The sequence below is a fragment of the Vicia villosa genome, linkage group LG3, assembly GCF_029867415.1.
Source record: "Vicia villosa cultivar HV-30 ecotype Madison, WI linkage group LG3, Vvil1.0, whole genome shotgun sequence".
Lineage (NCBI taxonomy): Eukaryota > Viridiplantae > Streptophyta > Magnoliopsida > Fabales > Fabaceae > Vicia > Vicia villosa.
The window spans coordinates 62,599,270-62,618,064 of record NC_081182.1 but is presented as its reverse complement, the minus strand read 5'-3'; the positions used below and the strand labels follow the sequence as shown (position 1 = coordinate 62,618,064).

At 37.4% G+C, this 18,795-nt stretch overlaps 2 protein-coding genes across 2 annotated transcripts; one reads left to right on the top strand and one right to left on the bottom strand.

The window, feature by feature from the left end:
- Positions 1-4,074: 4,074 nt before the first annotated feature.
- LOC131661652 (mitochondrial import inner membrane translocase subunit Tim13-like) lies at positions 4,075-5,134 on the top strand. The gene is made up of 2 exons (XM_058931254.1): positions 4,075-4,317; positions 4,747-5,134. Exons 1-2 carry the CDS (start codon positions 4,204-4,206, stop codon positions 4,894-4,896), a joined length of 264 nt encoding a protein of 87 aa, XP_058787237.1. The 5' UTR covers positions 4,075-4,203; the 3' UTR covers positions 4,897-5,134.
- Positions 5,135-6,061: 927 nt separating this feature from the next.
- On the bottom strand, positions 6,062-8,286 carry LOC131661649 (large ribosomal subunit protein uL11c-like). The gene is made up of 4 exons (XM_058931253.1): positions 7,989-8,286; positions 7,725-7,897; positions 7,582-7,645; positions 6,062-6,441 (listed from the first exon to the last, which is right to left on the bottom strand). The coding sequence occupies exons 1-4, from the start codon at positions 8,194-8,196 to the stop codon at positions 6,230-6,232; spliced, it is 657 nt and encodes a 218-aa protein (XP_058787236.1). The 5' UTR covers positions 8,197-8,286; the 3' UTR covers positions 6,062-6,229.
- Positions 8,287-18,795: the final 10,509 nt, after the last annotated feature.

Sequence of the window (18,795 nt, the reverse complement as noted above, 5' to 3'; positions counted from 1 at the left end):
TGGTGGTACAAGGAGAAATGGAGAAATGGCTGGCAGGAACGATCGTGTGATTATTGATGCTCTCGAGACAATGGCTCATGTGATGCCTCAAGTCAATAAAACTTTGCACGCTAATCAGAATCAAAATGGAGAAGCTGACGAATTTCGTGGACTTGGAAAATTCCAGAAGGATAACCCGCTTGGGTGACATATTCTAGGGCGAGCGTAAGGTTAGTCATATATCGCTCTATTGTGAGTCTTTAAGAATATATCACTACACTTAGAAAAGTAGAAAGTGAAATAATCAGGATGTTCAAATGTTTATAGAAGTAATCGGGTCTGGAGACATTCAATTTTCTTTTATGGTAGGTGACTCAAGATTACTCTTTCTTTTTACTGATTAACATGCTCGTAGAGGCACGACAATTGTCTTAAGATTTATAGTAGTAAGTGCTCTTCTTAAAGAATTTTGGTTGCATGACCATCATACTTGACTTCTTAATAATCTAAAGGGGTATTAAGTGAAGAAATATGAAGATTAGAGTTAAGACCCGACATGCTAGAAACAAAAAAAAAGTGTTTAACAATGTTTATAGTTCGAGGCAATAAGTAGTTTCTTGTGCACAGTATCAATTGCAAGGTGTTAAATATACTTTGAAATCTCAAATACTACTGTCTGACAATAGCCTTCATTTTCTCACAACTCATCCGATGAATAGGCCAGGTGGTCTTAGGACCTTTTTCATAATTATTGATTTTGAGTTGAACAATTTTTCTTAATCCAAACCAATACGATTTTTTTGGAAAATTTTTTTATCCACCTCTCTATGGGGTCACCCCCAGCGAAAACCCTAACTTACTCCTGCTTCGGAGATGTATCTCCGAAGTATTTTGTTTTTAAAATTTTTTCAGACTTCGAAAATGCATCTCCAAAAATACCAAATAGGGGGTGTTTTCGGAGATGCACTTTCGAAAACACCTTTTTCACAATTTTTGGTGATTTTCGGAAGTGAATTTTCGAATTATGCAGAAGTCTTTTTTTTTTTATGCTTTTTCTAACAGTCCCGTACAAAATATATACAAAACGAGTAATATATACAAAACGAAAACGCCGAACAAAACAAACGACATATCAACATAAAATACTAATATAATAAATAAAATTCAAATAATATATACAGACCGAGTCATAGTGTGCGAAATATACAATCCGAATACAAGAAAAATAAACCCGAACCCCTACTGGGTATGTCTAACCCTCTCTCCCTGGGACCTCCTCTGCCTCCTGTATGCCGCCGCACGGCCCGCATCACCGACGATCCTCTCCACCACAGCGACTGTGTCTGAATCGCCCTGATCAATGATACCTCGATCCAACGCGTCCCGCCCAAGAAGCTCTATCCGCTAGCAGATCGACAGGAGGTCAATGACATGGTCATCCTCGGCCTGCTGGTTCTCCAGGATCTCCTCGTATGCTGGCCTAGGAGCGCCGGGAGCGTTGGATGTCATCAGAGGATGTGACACCCGATAGAACCATGTGACATACCCCTCCACACTGTGCCAGTCCTGGGTGACCTGCATGCGACGATACTCCTCCGGGACCACATGACGCTCCCAATCCGCAAATATGTCAGTGAGCTGCACTCGGGTAACTATGTCAGGAGCAGCCTCAAAAGGTGACCTGGGTATCATCCGCACAAATCTAAACTGCCGCATGCACCGCTCAGGGAGATACCTCACCATGGTGTTGGTCCCGCATGTCAACCAGCCAGAATATAACGAGATGCTGTCAAAGGCGACAACAGCAGTGTAGTCGGTGAATGGCCTCCAACTGATGTCATCGTGCATCGTGCGGTCGACGTATCCACGGTATGGTCCCACTGCATTGTTCCCCCTCTGGAGAACGTATCGGGCGGCCCTGGGCATGGCGTCCTCGTACGTAGAATCAACGTGGAAGCCGTGGATGCGGGGGAAGTAGGAGATGATCCAGCTCTGAAACACAAACACGATAATATATTAAATATAAATATGAACCATAAATAAATGTGAAACAATTAAAATGAAACGTACCGTCAAGAGTGTGCAGGATCCGGTCAACTGTCTAGTCCTCCAGTTGGAGGCCTCATTCAGCTTCTGGTATAAGTATACCAGAATAGCTGACCCCCAGTTCCACTAGTGAACGGTAGTCAAGTTCATGAAGTAGCGGAGGTAGGTCACGTTGACGTATCTTGCACTCTTGTCCACAAAGAGTGCAGCGTCTACCACAAACATGAACCAACACCGGAGAGCGCAGGCATAGTGATACTTCATAAATAGGGCGTTACCCGCCTCCTCGGATTCGGCCGCCGCCACCACGTGGTTCTCGAAATAAGCGCTCAATGTAGAGAACCGGATATGAGGCCCATTTGTCGTCTGACACTCAAACTCAGCCATATCTGGCTCCATACCCAGATAGATCGTCATCCACTCGATGACTTCAACCCTCTGGATCCGGGAATGGTCCAGCACCATCCCCCTAATCGGCAAGTGGAGAAGACACTGCACATAGTGCAAGGTGATCGTCATCTCCCCAACCGGTAAGTGGAAAGAAGACGTCTCCCTGTGCCACCTCTCCACAAAGGCCCCCTGCATGCCGTGGCTGATGGTGCTATACCCCGTCATGCACAACCCACCTAGCCCTGAAGCTGTCACCGCGTCGTTAAACCATTGCGCCTCTGGTTTAAATAGACTGAAAATCTCCCGGGCGTGGTTCACCTGTTTTAAAGTCTGTCTCTCCTGTTACAACAAAAACAAAAAAAACACTGTTAATTAGACCGTTAAAAAAATGTGGAATAAACAGCTAAATAAAAAACGGTTAAATAATAAAGTCGGACAAATTATAAAAAATACCTCTCCCCCCCAGACACGTCGAGCGACGTGCTCGTGGTATGAAATCAGCAAGGTCGTGTCAATGGGCCCTCCTAGGTAGCCCTCCTCCTCCTCCCCGTGCGGAGGGTTAACATCTGGTACCTCTTCTGCCTCCTGGTATCTAACTGCCTCCTCCTCCTCCTCCTCCTCCTCCTCCTCTCGTACCTCCTGCTGGCGGGAAGAAGAGACCCGAGCCAGACGACTCCTCGATCCAGATGAGGAAGTACCCCCGTCCATCTGCACGGGTACTCGCACACGACCCCGTCCCTGCGTCGACGACAGCTACGCCGCCCGCGTCTAGCCGACGCCGTCTAGGTCTCTCTCTCCTGTCTGATGCGTGCTGGGTTGTCTGCCATATTCCTGAAAACAGTTGAAATCAATAAGAATGCGAAACAATTGAAAAAACAAAAAAAAAACAATTCTGGACCACTTCAGAAGTTCATTTCCGAAACTGAGAATGAAGGTGTTTTCGGAAATGAACTTCCGAAACACCCCTGCGAAGCAAACTTCTGCAACTTCCATGCCAGACCCCAAAATCCAACATTAAAACATGTTATAATGCTTCTAAACAACCTAAACACTACTACCAACCTACCCCTATATCATTTTTGCAATTTCTAACCACCCTAAAATGCATTTGAATCATAGATCTAAAGATTTAGAAACTTACCAATTGAAGTGATTGAGTAGCTTTGATGTAGACTTCACACTTGGTTTTGCAAGAACTCTGAAGAGAGGAAGTTTGATGGTGATTTAGGGTAAAAATGAATGGAGGAGGGGGTTGTTTTGCTTAATCTGCAAAACGAGCAGTATTTCAGAAATGCACTTCCGAAATCGCATTTCTGAAATAAGACAAATTTTGAAAGAAAAAAAAAGCGTTTTCGGAGATGCATCCCCGAAAACAGTATTTTTTGTATTTCGAAAATGCATTTCCGAAGTTAGGGGTATTTTGGGTTTTTCGCCAGACGTGACCAAGAAGACATGGGCGTGGATAAAGAAATTTTTTTTTAAGCAATATTAGGCACAATGCAATATTTACAAGTTTTCATTTAAAATATTTATAAAGTAAATTATTAATACATTTTTTTTATAGACGAAAGCATAATATTAATAACATTAAAATATTTATTTATAAAAAAATAATTATATACACATTTATAAAGTAAGAAAATAGAAAACATGTGGCCTAGAAATTGGGCTGGATTGCGAGTACCTAGGGTTTAAGGCACCGTATTGAAACAGAGAATCAGAGAATCACAAATCGCTAGGGTTTTACATCAGTCAAAAACCGCAAACTCAAAGAAGAACAAGATTGCAATGGATTCCTTCTCCGCTCCATCGAGTCGTCCATCGTCTCAACTATCGCCACAGGATCTCAAAGATCAGTTGAAAAGCCAACTTGCCATGGAGTATGCTCAACAATTTCTTGAGGTATTCCAATTTTTTTTACTATTGTCATATATTAGTTGTTTAACCCACTCAAAATCATATAATAATGGAAGAGATAACACTGATTGGAGATACTGATTGGAGATGTAGGGAGTGAAAAGAGTGAATTAGGCAAATTAGTCAGGTTAAAATAGTGTCATCAAACTGCGGTGCCGCGGCCGCTATGGCGGCTATACATGGCAGTTTTTGAGCTTGCCACGCAATGGTAAGTATAGGCCAAAATTGGAGGTTTTTTTTGGCTCTCCGCCGTCGACAACCAGGGTAAAATAGTCAGATCCTTCCATATTTTGGTGTGGTGTGATACTGGGGATAAAGACTTAAATACCATGGGATTGAGTAATGAAATATGTTTGGTGTTGGCGTGTTCCTTTCTGCAATTGCATTTACATTCCAATTGTCATTTTTTTGCAGACTGTGAGAGGAAAGTGTTTTGAAAAATGTATCACAAAGCCAAGTTCAAGCCTCAGTGGAGGTGAAAGCAGTTGCATCTCTAGATGTGTAGACCGATATATCGAGGCCACGGGCATCATTAGCAAAGCGTTATTTAGTGGTCAACAATGAAGTGGACAACCTTGTTGGTAAATCATGACAGTTGCGCTCAAGTTTTGGGAGTCACTTAATGATGTTTTAGATTTTGTGTTCTTCTAGAAACAACTATGCATTCTACAATTTCAAATGCCCGTGATATTCACGGTTATTTTCAACTCTTTGCTTAATACTTGTACTTTATTATAACTAATTTATGCTTATGAATTCAGGCCCTGTTAAGGGGAATACTGGTCATTCATCATTTACTTTAGATCTGCCTTTTAAATTTAATCATTTTTGAAGTACAATCTTCGATGATCGAATATAATTGAAGATGTTTTAAGTGCTTAGAGGAAGCTTAGGGTGCTTGGCAAAAAATTGTTGAATTTATGTAACCAAGGTTACACTATTTAACTAACTACTTATTGGATTGATACATACACCTTCTGTTGGTGTTGACATCAAAGTCAGCAATTTCTGATGTCCTTGAATTGCTAAAAAATCCAATGGTGTTTATAAATGTCTTGTTATACAAACTACCCTCACGGCTTTGTCTATTGAAAAAAGTGTTTTATTGGGTTGAGTTAAGGTGTATGAGTATTGTGTACGGATTATTCTAGCAACTTGTCTATTGAAAAAGAAGAAACTACCTTTACTCTCAATTCTCAAATAATGTGAGACTACTTTTACCACTCCAAAACAATACCTTTATGAACAAGCAATAAGAGGCAATTTGATTCATCATTTTCAATGAATTTGAAAAGTTGATTTAATTGAAAGAATATGATTTAGGCCACATTGTGAATATGCCATTGACTGCCCTCCTTATTAATTATATACATTATTTTATGGTCAACAAAACCCCAAAGAAAAAGAAGATCAAGTTGCTCTCACCCATCTCAAACAATAGATATTTTAGAATTAACAAAAAGATGAAGATTTGTATATATAAGTATTAAATCGTGTGATCGTTTGAGTCATCTTTCAATGAACCAAAGCATATGTGCTTCAATTTCTCTTACAACAGTGCGGTGACTGGCTGCTAAAATCTTGAAAGCAATGTTTAGAAGTTGAAGATTAGTTCATGCACCAATTTTATAGCTTTAAAACAATGATATTTCATTTGCAGCACACATCAAAAAAGATTCTTAATCAGAATTAAACACAACAAAATCACACCAAACATCAAATTTGTGACTGATATGAATGACTGATAATTTATATAAATATCATTCACGTAATCCGAAATAGCTAAAATCAAATTTTCTCTTCACTGATTTAGAAGACAACATTGTACAATAAAATGTCCTGTGTGATCTATTACCGCAAGGACTTCCTTACACTTGGAGGAAAAATCGGAAAAAAATCATAAAAAAAGTTCCTTCTTTTTGACTTCAAGAATAGGAGGATCAACATCAATTCCCATGTTTGCTGCAGTGCCTGCTATAATCCTCATAGCTGATTCGATAGTCGAGCAATTCAAGTCCGGCAACTTCTCAGAAGCAATTGTGCGCAACTGATCAATTGTGACTTTTCCTACTTTTTCTGCTTTAGGGTCTTTCGAACCCTTTTCCACTCCTACACAACAAATCAGTATAATAAAGAATTTGAAACTTGGAGCATTGATTTCACTTATAAACAGAACATTATGCTTGAGGTAAATGCCTGATAGTGTATCTAACCAATAACCTTAACATATCTGCCTCATTTTGTTTATCTAGATAAGTATCACAAGGCTAGACTAATCATTCCAAGACTAAATCAAAGTTACAGAAGCACAAAACTCAGACATTCTATGCTATTATGATCATTGATACGCAAAGTTAATGGATACAAAAGCAATTTATACATGCTTTTGATCTGTCAAATCAAATGTAGGCTGAATGTCCGATGGGATGCCTAACAATTTTAGTATAACAAGAAAGTGAATTGGTCTGTGATTGACAATCAATTTTAATATGTATTTGGATTCCCGTTAGAAAATCAAATCACGATGGAAAACTACATCTCAATGCAAACAAATGAGACAATAATGAAGCAACTATTTTGAGCAATTGAGTTGATGTGGTTTTTCAAATTGATGGACATCCAAACACATACTTAAGGCAGCACAAGACCGTATATCTTACTGACTTGAATAACACTGTCACTTACCAAGAATTCAAGTTCCAATGATTCTGAATCCTTAATTAATGAAATTTGAGACATGAAAGGGGGAAAAGAAAACACAACTAAAGATTTTCCATTTTCATTTCCTATAAGTGTATGTTTTTTCAAAATCCACACAATCCAGTATATCCCCAAACTTTCAGCTAATGCTTGACATCTCTCGCGATGCTCAATTGTCGCTTGCCAAACATATTTTTGACACTGCCAGGAACCAAAACTAGGAGCCTTTCATCAACCCTATAGTGTCTCGTAGATGGCCATACAACTTACGATCTATACAACACCGAAACTATATATTGAAGGCATATGACCGATATGGCACAGACATTTGTGATTACATACAATCACTTTATTTTTTCCAATTACCTTCCTGTGTGTATCAGTTTTTGATATCTTACAACCAGCGGGAGGCTCGGTTACAAGGGAAGCATTTGTGGCAAAACCCAAAAGGTTGAATAATGAATATAACACACAATTTAAAACAAATTATACCACAGAGACAGAGAATGACATAACATAATATCAAAAGTGTATGAGATGATAAAATACCAGCAGCCTTAAGCAGTAAAACAGAAGCAGGTGGAGTTTTCAATATGAAAGTAAAACTTTTGTCCTGCAAAAACAACATTACATAAGAAACTGAAAAAAAGGAAAAAAAATAGAGAAAAAGAAAAGAAAGAATAGATAGTTACATCAAAGACAGTGATTTCAACGGGAATAACATAACCAGGTTTATCAGCCGTTCTGGCATTGTAATCTTTACAAAAAGCCATAATATTAACACCCTTTGAACCAAGAGCCGGTCCAACCGGTGGAGCCGGAGTCGCCTTTCCGGCTTCAAGAGCTAATTTTATCACTCCAACAACTGCAACAATAGAACACAAGACAAAAATCTTGTAATTACATAGCAAATTTGCAACAAAACAATTAATTAAGGAATAAACGAAGTTTATTACCTTTCTTTGCCTTGCCACCAGCAGGTTTTGGGGGAGCCATGGCAGTGATTTTGAAGCGTCTTGTAGTTCGAGAAGTGCGAAGAGAAAAGGGGTTTTTGGTTTCAATGGAAAAGCCATTGGGCTTTAAGGACAATTTAAGCGGCGTGGAAAACATAGAAGAAGAGGAAGAAGAACATAGTGACGGAGTGCAGAAGAGAGTGGACGCCATTGAAATGAATCTGAAGCAAAGAGAGTGGGAGAAGTTATTTGGATAAAATGCAGTATCAACTATCCTTCATCTACAATATCTATCTATCTATCTAATTAATTGATTTTTAGTTTTTACTTGAATAAATATAAATATATTTTAAATACAATTGAAGTTTGAAGATGATTTTGTATGAAAATAAACATTTTATATAAGATTAATATATATTTAATTTTTCTGATAAATAAGTGAATACATATTAAAATAATTTTATCACATCACATTCGAAAAAAATAAACAAGGTATAAATAATAAAAACCAATTGAGTATGGAAAATAAAAACTATTAAATAGGTAAATTGTTCAAACAACAAAATAATATATACATTTTAAAATAGTTTGATCGAAGATTTTAGTTCCTTTAAACTATTAAGAATATGTATGAACTTCTCTAATAGTTTTGAGTTCATATTTTTGTGTCTTCACCGTCTTTCTTCTGACTTTTTTTATTAAGAAACAAACTGTTAGTTTAATGTAATTCTAAAACTTTGTTTTCGATCTATTGAATCTTTGAAGGTCACTTTTTTTTGTAGAGCATGAGATTCTTGTGAGTCATGTGCAAACTCTATAGGAGATTCATTTAAACTATTAAGAATGTGTATGAACTTCTCTAATGATTTTGAGTTTATATTCTTGTGTCCTCACCATCTTTCTTCTGACTTATTTTTTTCTAAATGAAACTGTTAGTTTAATGTAATTTCAAAACTTTGTCTTCGATCTATTGAATCTTTGAAGGTCACTTCTTTTTTGTAGAGATGAGAATCTTGTGAATCATGTGCAAACTCTATAGGAGATTGGTGTTCATTATGTTTATGAGCTTCCTTAGTCTATTAGGATCATCTTTCCGCATTATTTTGCCATGAAAACCCTTATAAACAGTGGGACGTATGAGTTGGTTGCTCCAATGATTAACTCTTTATCATAAAAAGAAATTGATAGTCGACATTTTCTGGTTGGTTCTCTATTTAACTATTCATCATAAGAATAAAATCAGTTTCCTTAGGTTCCTTTTCACTGACTTGCAGGAGGTCCCTTTTGGAGTAAGGGAAGCCTCTCGAAGCCATTCTCATGGTTGTTAGGAGATATATTATGGTATCACTTTGTCTAATTTGACTTTCATTTTCATTTCTTTGCTATCTATTTTTTTTTTTTGTGTTGAGAACAGGGTCGATCCAGCGTAATATGAGGCCTAAGGCGACTATTAAAATAAGGTTTTTTTTTTGTTTATTCCCTATAATTAAATATTTGATTTTTAGAAGAAGTTTTAAGATTTTTTACGACTAAATTTTTGGTATCTACTATAAAACTAATGTTAATTTTGGCAGTTAAATATTTATATTTTTTATCAAGGTTAAATTATCTTTTAAAATACAAAATTTTCTTTATACATTGAGTCATATTGTCCACTCTCACATATTATGTTGATTGAATTAAAATATTTGTATTTTTTAAAGCTTTTATATAAGTAAGAGTAACACAAATAAAAATGAATTTTTTACAAAATCAAAAATATATTTTTTAAGTTAATAAAATTTATAATTATCAATATTTATTTAAATTAAAATTATTATGTATTCAAATTATTCTAGAGAAATAATTTATTCCTCTTTAAAAAATGAAACAATGTTTAAAAAAAAGCATCATTTCCTTATCAACTGAGCTAAGCAAACATCTATACACAGTTTTTCGTTTTCGGACAAATATATTGGATTTTAATTTTTTTTAGGCTTAAAATACCTTTTTAAAAAATATTTTTTTTATGGTCCAAGGCGAGGGCCTAGCCCTCCTATCCTTGGGCCGGCCCCGGTTGATAAAGAGTGTTCCGGTGATTGAATTGGCTCTTCCTTGATGATCATGATAATGAGAAATCTTTCCCATTTACTAAAAGTTCCTTCACATCCTTATTGTTAAATTAGTTTTCTTTTTTTATCCAATTGAGCCACTTCAGTCATTTCTATCAGTAGACTTTATTCACTCAATATTTTTCCTTTCAGTATATTCTTATCTTGGTGGGAAAATCTAAATAACCTTCCTTTCTTGATTAAGACTTCTACCGCGTCCTTTAAATGTAAGTGTTCCTCGGTATTGTGGTTATTACTTCTGTGGAAACGGAAATACAGAGACTAATCGATTATGGGGAATTCCTATATCTATTTTGGTATTTTAATTCTCTCTTCTCAAAATTTCACGTTAATACAGAGACTTATCATCAACAATATGGTTTCTTTCCTAATAAATCTTTCAATGCATGATCGTAATGATTCACCCATCTCTTTCATTATTGAACTTAGACTTTCCACTGACTTAAGTTCCCCATTAGACGTCGTCAAATGAGTAGAAAATTACAAGTGAAACTCTCCACATTAACTAATTGATTCGTTTCTTAACCTTTTAAACCAAGCCACGCCCCCATCTTCAAGTGAGTACGAACAACGTGAATTTCTTCGGGCCTCTAACTCCTTGGAAATGTAGGTGAAATTCGATGAGTTGGATGTGTTCGTTAAGGGTCAATTTTCTTGTCGTAGGTTTCCATTCCTAGTGGTTTTTAAAGTTTCCTTTGTATGAGGTACTCGTTGATTCTTCTGCTGAAAGCATTATAGAAAGAAATAGTCTCACCTCTATTGAAAATACTAGAAGATGAGAAACATGATGCGCGCAAGTGACTGTAATATATATATATATATATATATATATATATATATATATATATATATATATATATATATATATATATATATATATATATATATATATATATATATATATATATCTTGGGAGATGACCTACGATTTTCGATATCGAGGGAATATATTCATGGGATATGTGACCGCGAGGTCGATGGTGTCGGAAGAAATCCACCTGGTCTTTTCTGTATTTTGTTACGAGTTCATCATGGAGTCATGAGCATGAAATGGTCGGCATTGATGATCGCTTTTACCTAGTTACTCATGTGATCGAGGAAACACATCAAAGATTTGCAACTTAGAATCCAGCCATTTCTATATTTTCTCGGGCATCTTTCATAAGTATTGAACTCAGAGTCATTACTTGATGGGGGAAGAGTCACGCGCTTACAAGGAGGAAGAATCGTCCTTGGAGGAGTTATACTTGAAGAATCAATTAGTGGCTTTCTCTAAGGAGCTTGGCTGCGTCGGCAGAGCTATCCCATATGAAGGAGCGTCAAGAATTCCATGTATGGACATAAAAAACACCTTTTGAGTTTTGGTCCCTATCACGAATAAATAGGTTACCACGCACAATTTCGTGCAAGACAAAGGTGCCAAAATTCTTGGGTTTACCAGTCACAGCAGTAACATGCCCTTTCATTGTCATGGTTGGCAATGAAATCCTCCTGGAATTTTCTTCTAAATGCTCAAATGTTGATTTCTTTATTCTTCTTTTAAGAGGTGTATAGGTTATTTTAGTAGTACCCTGGTTAGTAAGTCTTGACATATTTTGATGGATTATACCACAACAAAAATGAATTTTACTCATTTAGGCCAGCCCATAGAGTTATTCGCAATTACTCCCTTCAAACCAAAACATATTTCCCCCCGCCATATGAAATGTTTCATTCGACTAACTTAGTTTCTTTATGTTTACAACTACAAATAGTACCCAACCTGACCCATTCAATCACACCACCTTCACCCGTTTCCCCCCAAATACAATTCTCCTAACCCGATTCAAAACCCTTTTTGGTCCACCACCCACTCTTTCTTGTCCAAGATTGTTTGACCATCAAATTCACCTGCCCTCTGATCGCGACTTTGCGTGTCTATTAGTCGGGATAACTGCAAGTGCACAGTCGTGTCGTGTAGTTTTAAAAGATATCGAATCCACAGGGACTATAAATCGACCTACCGTTATCTAAAGTTACTATGTAAAGCTAAGGCTAATGATATTTGGGGTTTTTTTTATAAATGGGGAAACTAAAATCTTAAATCTAGGTAAAATATAATAACAAACGGATATCAGTATGTATTTCATCTAACTTAGGTGATCCGAAGTTCCATTGGCCAGATTCTAATTAAATCAAAGATCTTTACTAACTCTATTGATTAAAAGTCCTCCTCTCAAACTATCGCTCTGTTGATTTAGACTACGATCCTAACTCTTAATGTACGCTTTCGCCATCCCACCAGATTTAGAAACGCTTTTTGAAAACAACATAGTTAATAAAATGCTTGTTTTATGAAGTCGTTATCTACTTAAATCTCCTAATCTCAAACTTCCGCTCTGTTGACTCGGAACATGCTAATATCCCTAACGTACGCTTTCGCCATCCCGCTCGGGTGTAAAAACACTTTTTGAAAATAAATAAGTTCTAATTAGTTTTAATACGCTTTCGCCATCCTTAAAACTAATGTCCTATGTCTACTATCCAGTTAAAGATCTCAAACTTTCGCTCTATTGATTTTAACCTTTGACCGTCTTAACCCCTCAAACTTTCGCTCTATTGGGTTTAAGACTTACTAATTAAATTAGACATACAAACCAAAAACAAGTGATATTTAATCAACCATAATTAAGCCAATTTATTTCGGATCCCTACGGTTAAATTATTTTACATACTGACATCTAAATAAATTAGCCAGACATATTAATATGGTTAAACATGCATAAATAAATTTGGTTCATAATGATAGGCATATTAATTGGCATATAATATATCATGCAAATAAATATAAATGAAGGCGGTAAATAATAAACCTGAATAATGTAAATTGCAATTGAATCTTCGAGTACTGAACTTCCACCACAAGTTGGCTGGATCGTTCTTCAGAATTTAAACGGTAATTAAAACAAGGAAGTAAAAGCGATAAATCTAACGTAAGGGTAGATTTATAAAAGGTTCACAACAATTTCCGGTGTAGAAATTGTTGTGAGAAAATAAAATATTTGAATGAAAGCAGGAAGAAAATAATAAGCACGGTACAATTCCGGCAGCACTTCGTTGGCCGGAAATTGCACACCCAGAACTGATGTGACTGCTTCTATTTATAGGGGAGCTTCTGCCGTTGGAATGCGTGGAAATAGGGAACTCCTTGGAGACGTGCGTCTCCACTTCTTCAGGGTGACCCAGCACACGACTTGAGACGTGCGTCTCAAGTGGAGGAAATGTAGGAGGGCTTGGAGACGTGCGTCTCCTCATTGGTGACGTGGCATGGATCGTTGGAGACGTGCGTCTCCACTTGCTTGTGTGATTTGGGCCACGCACAATTTATTACTTCGTGGGCTGACTTTGTGTCTTTGGGCCTTTGGGTCTCCTTTAGCATGGTTGAGCCTTATTTGCACCCCCTTTTCATTTCAGCACTATTTTTCATCTTTTAGGCACAAATAGTAGTGATTTTAGCTCCATTTCTTTCCTTTTCACAAATAGTCCTCAAAACGAACATAAAACCTAAAACAATGAAAATACCAGCATAATACCAACATAAAGCAACATAATTAAGATAAAATAGGGAAATAATGTATGTAAATCAAGCCAAATATGTGATACGTTTTCGTGTTATCAAATACCCCCACACTTAAACCATTGCTTGTCCTCAAGCAATCAACCACACGGTAAAAGAAAATGATTAAGCAAGATTCGAAACAAAGGGCATGACACGACTCCTAATCATATTTATGTTAGGCAAATGTTACATCGATAGGAAATAGATATCAACACCAAGGATACCGTAACGACACAATGTTCAAAAACTCCCTCCTTATACAAACCAATTCGAATTATGCCATTATAACTCAACCTATATCTCTCGTTTTTCTTTCGCTCCTTTTCATTCAAGCGCAATCACATTAAGCCCGTTATCCGTACACTCACATAGTAGGGGAAATCGGTTAGCGACTATGATCCTTTTCTTTTCTTTAGCACGGGGTTCTGGTTTTTTTAAATGGCGAAGCCCCATCTTTTCCAACTGCGGTTGCGGGGGATCGGACCGTAGTCCACCCTACCAAGCCCAGTACCAGTGACCTCTAGGCCAACCAACAGCGGGTGCTAATTATTAAATTCTTATTGGCTTAACAACCGTTGGGCTAAATGACCGGGTGAGGGTCACCTAACTTAGAAGGTTATTTTTCAATCAGAACATTTATTTATAAAAAAACAGGATCATTCACTTATATTCATCGACTCCCTACGTAGTTTGTGCTTAAGATGGTGCCGACTGCTAATATAAACTACTTAAGAGCTACTTTAAAAACTTGAGCCTAAGGTCTCGACATAATGAGCATCCAGATTGATATCACATAAAGAGGGGGTTTAGGGTGTCAGGACGGTATCGATGTTGTTAAAACATCTCCAAGTTTTTCTAACAATGCCTAAAGTGTGACAACCTCTATACTTTCAGAGTGTGTATGCCATGCGTCAAAAACCAAATAATTTTTGTTGGTGGAATAAAATTTTAAATTTCAGGGGAAATTCAATAGCAACTGAAAATCACATATAAAGACTCGACAACACAACTAGAAGACAATAAATAAAGTAATAAATGAAAGCGGTAAAGCTTCTCCCCCACACTTAAACCAAACATTGTCCTCAATGTTTTGATAAAAGGTGAAAAAGGAAAAACAGAACCTGTATGGATGCTACCGGCGGGCTATCACAACCAAATCTGCTCCGCGTCCGGAGGAAATATCTTCTCTTATCATGCTCATCAATGGTGTCACCACCAGCAGCAACACTCGTAGGAATGTGCATGGAGACCCATTCATCTTTGAGATGATCGTCTATAGATTTTTCGCCTAGATATGGCCGAGACGTGACAAGTGATCCATATCTTTATTATCTGCAAGTTCAAACGATAAAAGGAAAACATTAAACTGAAAACTCGTGGGTTGCCTCCCACGCAGCGCTTTGTTTAACGTCGATAGCTCGACGGCTTAAGAGTGCAAGCACTCAAGGTGGTTCTCTCGAGAATGACTCCTCGGTTGAACTTTTAGTAATCGTCGTTTTCCATGGCCACTTATCAAGCCATCTCACATATCCCTCACCTTTTCTTTTCTTTCTTTTGTGGGGTGGTTCATTCTTTTGAAATCGTGGTGGCGGTTCTTGATCGATCCTAAGTATCAGTTTTTCAAGTTCGGGCTTAGTGATATTATCCACCACCTCAAAGATTAACCTTACCCTCTTAACAATAGTAATATTCCTAGTTTTATGGTTCTCTAACTTCTCTTTTCTGTGGGGTGGTTTGTTCTTTTGAACTCGTGGTGGTGGTGGTTCTGGATCTATCCTAAGTGTTAGTTTTTCAAGCTTAGGATTAGTAATTTCGTCCACCGCCTCAAAGGTTGACCTCACCCTCTTAACACTAATGATCTCCTTGATTTCATGATCCTCTAAATTTCTCTTTTTATGCAAGACTTCAAACAAAGGTGCATTTGTGTGGATATTTTCCAATACCTCCACATACGTTTTGGATTGGGATTCTACCTTAGCTTCCATAAAACTTTGCGGAAAAGGAATCGGTGGGGTATAGGGAAGAGGAACAACTATAGGTGCTTCCTTCTCTACCTCTTCTACAACCTCCCTTTCAGTTTGTGTTGGTGGATTTTTCTCAATCTCCACTCTTTTCTCACTAGAAATCTCTTCAACCACATTATCACTCTCCTCAGTCTCATAATCACTCTCCTCAATATCATTATCACTCTCCTCAGGAATTTCAATTTGTTCTTCACTAATGGTTGTTTCCATATACTCCTCAAGTAAGTGTCCTAGCGTCTTTTGTTCAAGTTGGGAGATTTGAGTTTCTAATGCCATGTTATGAGTCGCGAGGGACTCAACCATAGTGGTCAGTTGCCTAAGGGTTTCATTGTTCTGAAGACTTTGTTTGATAAACTCTTGGTTTTGGACGGTTTGTGTCTCTACAAAGTGCTCCATCATGGCTTCTAATCTAGAGTGAGTTAGCGTCTCGTCGGGATCCTCCATTGATGTTTCGAAGTTAAAATTATGGGATTCTTGAGGTTCTTCAAAGGGAGTTAGCGTTGCGTTTTGTGTTTCCTCAAGGTGCTTCATCATCATAGATTCTAGCCTAGAGAGACTTTGTGCTTCAATGAAATCCTCCATTAAGATTTCGAGGTTGGATTTATGATAATCTTGCGACTCCTCGAAATGTTGGGCGTGGTGATCGTAAAGGAAATCTGGTTGATGACAAGCTTGTGTTGCATTGGAATCCTCTATTGATGCTTCAAGGTTAGAGTTATAGGATTCTTGTGGTCCCTCGAAGTAGGTCAGCGTCGCATTTTGTGTTTCCACAAAGCGCCTTGTCATCATAGATGTTTCATTAAAATTTCCCATTATTATTTCAAGGTCGGATTTATGGGATTCTGGTGACTCCTCGAAATGTTGGGCGTGGTGATCGTAGAGGAAATTCGGTTGAGGGTAGGTTTGGTTGGGATAAAATTCTTGTGACTCCTCAAAATGTTGGGATTGGTGGTTGCAGAGGTAATTTGGGTGAGAATGAATTGGTGGCGCAGCATTGAAATTCTCCAATAGTATTTCGAGATCGGATTTATAGGATCCAGGTGATTCCTCGAAATACTGGGAGTGGGGGTTATAGAAAAAGTTTGGGTGATACATAGTAGTAAATGAAAAGAAAGAAAAAAAAATGCCTTAGTCTCTACGGTGTAACTAAAAGAGTTACGATATCGACTTGAATAGTCCCCGGCAACGGCGCCAAAAACTTGATCGCGACTTTGCGTGTCTATTAGTCGGGATAACTGCAAGTGCACAGTCGTGTCGTGTAGTTTTAAAAGATATCGAATCCACAGGGACTATAAATCGACCTACCGTTATCTAAAGTTACTATGTAAAGCTAAGGCTAATGATATTTGGGGTTTTTTTTATAAATGGGGAAACTAAAATCTTAAATCTAGGTAAAATATAATAACAAACGGATATCAGTATGTATTTCATCTAACTTAGGTGATCCGAAGTTCCATTGGCCAGATTCTAATTAAATCAAAGATCTTTACTAACTCTATTGATTAAAAGTCCTCCTCTCAAACTATCGCTCTGTTGATTTAGACTACGATCCTAACTCTTAATGTACGCTTTCGCCATCCCACCAGATTTAGAAACGCTTTTTGAAAACAACATAGTTAATAAAATGCTTGTTTTATGAAGTCGTTATCTACTTAAATCTCCTAATCTCAAACTTTCGCTCTGTTGACTCGGAACATGCTAATATCCCTAACGTACGCTTTCGCCATCCCGCTCGGGTGTAAAAACACTTTTTGAAAATAAATAAGTTCTAATTAGTTTTAATACGCTTTCGCCATCCTTAAAACTAATGTCCTATGTCTACTATCCAGTTAAAGATCTCAAACTTTCGCTCTATTGATTTTAACCTTTGACCGTCTTAACCCCTCAAACTTTCGCTCTATTGGGTTTAAGACTTACTAATTAAATTAGACATACAAACCAAAAACAAGTGATATTTAATCAACCATAATTAAGCCAATTTATTTCGGATCCCTACGGTTAAATTATTTTACATACTGACATCTAAATAAATTAGCCAGACATATTAATATGGTTAAACATGCATAAATAAATTTGGTTCATAATGATAGGCATATTAATTGGCATATAATATATCATGCAAATAAATATAAATGAAGGCGGTAAATAATAAACCTGAATAATGTAAATTGCAATTGAATCTTCGAGTACTGAACTTCCACCACAAGTTGGCTGGATCGTTCTTCAGAATTTAAACGGTAATTAAAACAAGGAAGTAAAAGCGATAAATCTAACGTAAGGGTAGATTTATAAAAGGTTCACAACAATTTCCGGTGTAGAAATTGTTGTGAGAAAATAAAATATTTGAATGAAAGCAGGAAGAAAATAATAAGCACGGTACAATTCCGGCAGCACTTCGTTGGCCGGAAATTGCACACCCAGAACTGATGTGACTGCTTCTATTTATAGGGGAGCTTCTGCCGTTGGAATGCGTGGAAATAGGGAACTCCTTGGAGACGTGCGTCTCCACTTCTTCAGGGTGACCCAGCACACGACTTGAGACGTGCGTCTCAAGTGGAGGAAATGTAGGAGGGCTTGGAGACGTGCGTCTCCTCATTGGTGACGTGGCATGGATCGTTGGAGACGTGCGTCTCCACTTGCTTGTGTGATTTGGGCCACGCACAATTTATTACTTCGTGGGCTGACTTTGTGTCTTTGGGCCTTTGGGTCTCCTTTAGCATGGTTGAGCCTTATTTGCACCCCCTTTTCATTTCAGCACTATTTTTCATCTTTTAGGCACAAATAGTAGTGATTTTAGCTCCATTTCTTTCCTTTTCACAAATAGTCCTCAAAACGAACATAAAACCTAAAACAATGAAAATACCAGCATAATACCAACATAAAGCAACATAATTAAGATAAAATAGGGAAATAATGTATGTAAATCAAGCCAAATATGTGATACGTTTTCGTGTTATCAAATACCCCCACACTTAAACCATTGCTTGTCCTCAAGCAATCAACCACACGGTAAAAGAAAATGATTAAGCAAGATTCGAAACAAAGGGCATGACACGACTCCTAATCATATTTATGTTA

Excerpts from the sequence above, each read along its gene's own strand:
- LOC131661652 (XM_058931254.1), top strand. The coding sequence starts at position 4,204 with ATGGATTCCTTCTCCGCTCCATCGAGTCGTCCATCGTCTCAACTATCG. Across the intron at positions 4,318-4,746 it reads ATGCTCAACAATTTCTTGAG|ACTGTGAGAGGAAAGTGTTT; the intron begins GTATTCCAATTT and ends ATTTTTTTGCAG.
- LOC131661649 (XM_058931253.1), bottom strand. The coding sequence starts at position 8,196 with ATGGCGTCCACTCTCTTCTGCACTCCGTCACTATGTTCTTCTTCCTCT. Across the intron at positions 7,646-7,724 it reads TTGAAATCACTGTCTTTGAT|GACAAAAGTTTTACTTTCAT; the intron begins GTAACTATCTAT and ends TTGTTTTTGCAG. Across the intron at positions 6,442-7,581 it reads TTTACTGCTTAAGGCTGCTG|GAGTGGAAAAGGGTTCGAAA; the intron begins GTATTTTATCAT and ends TTTGTTGTGTAG.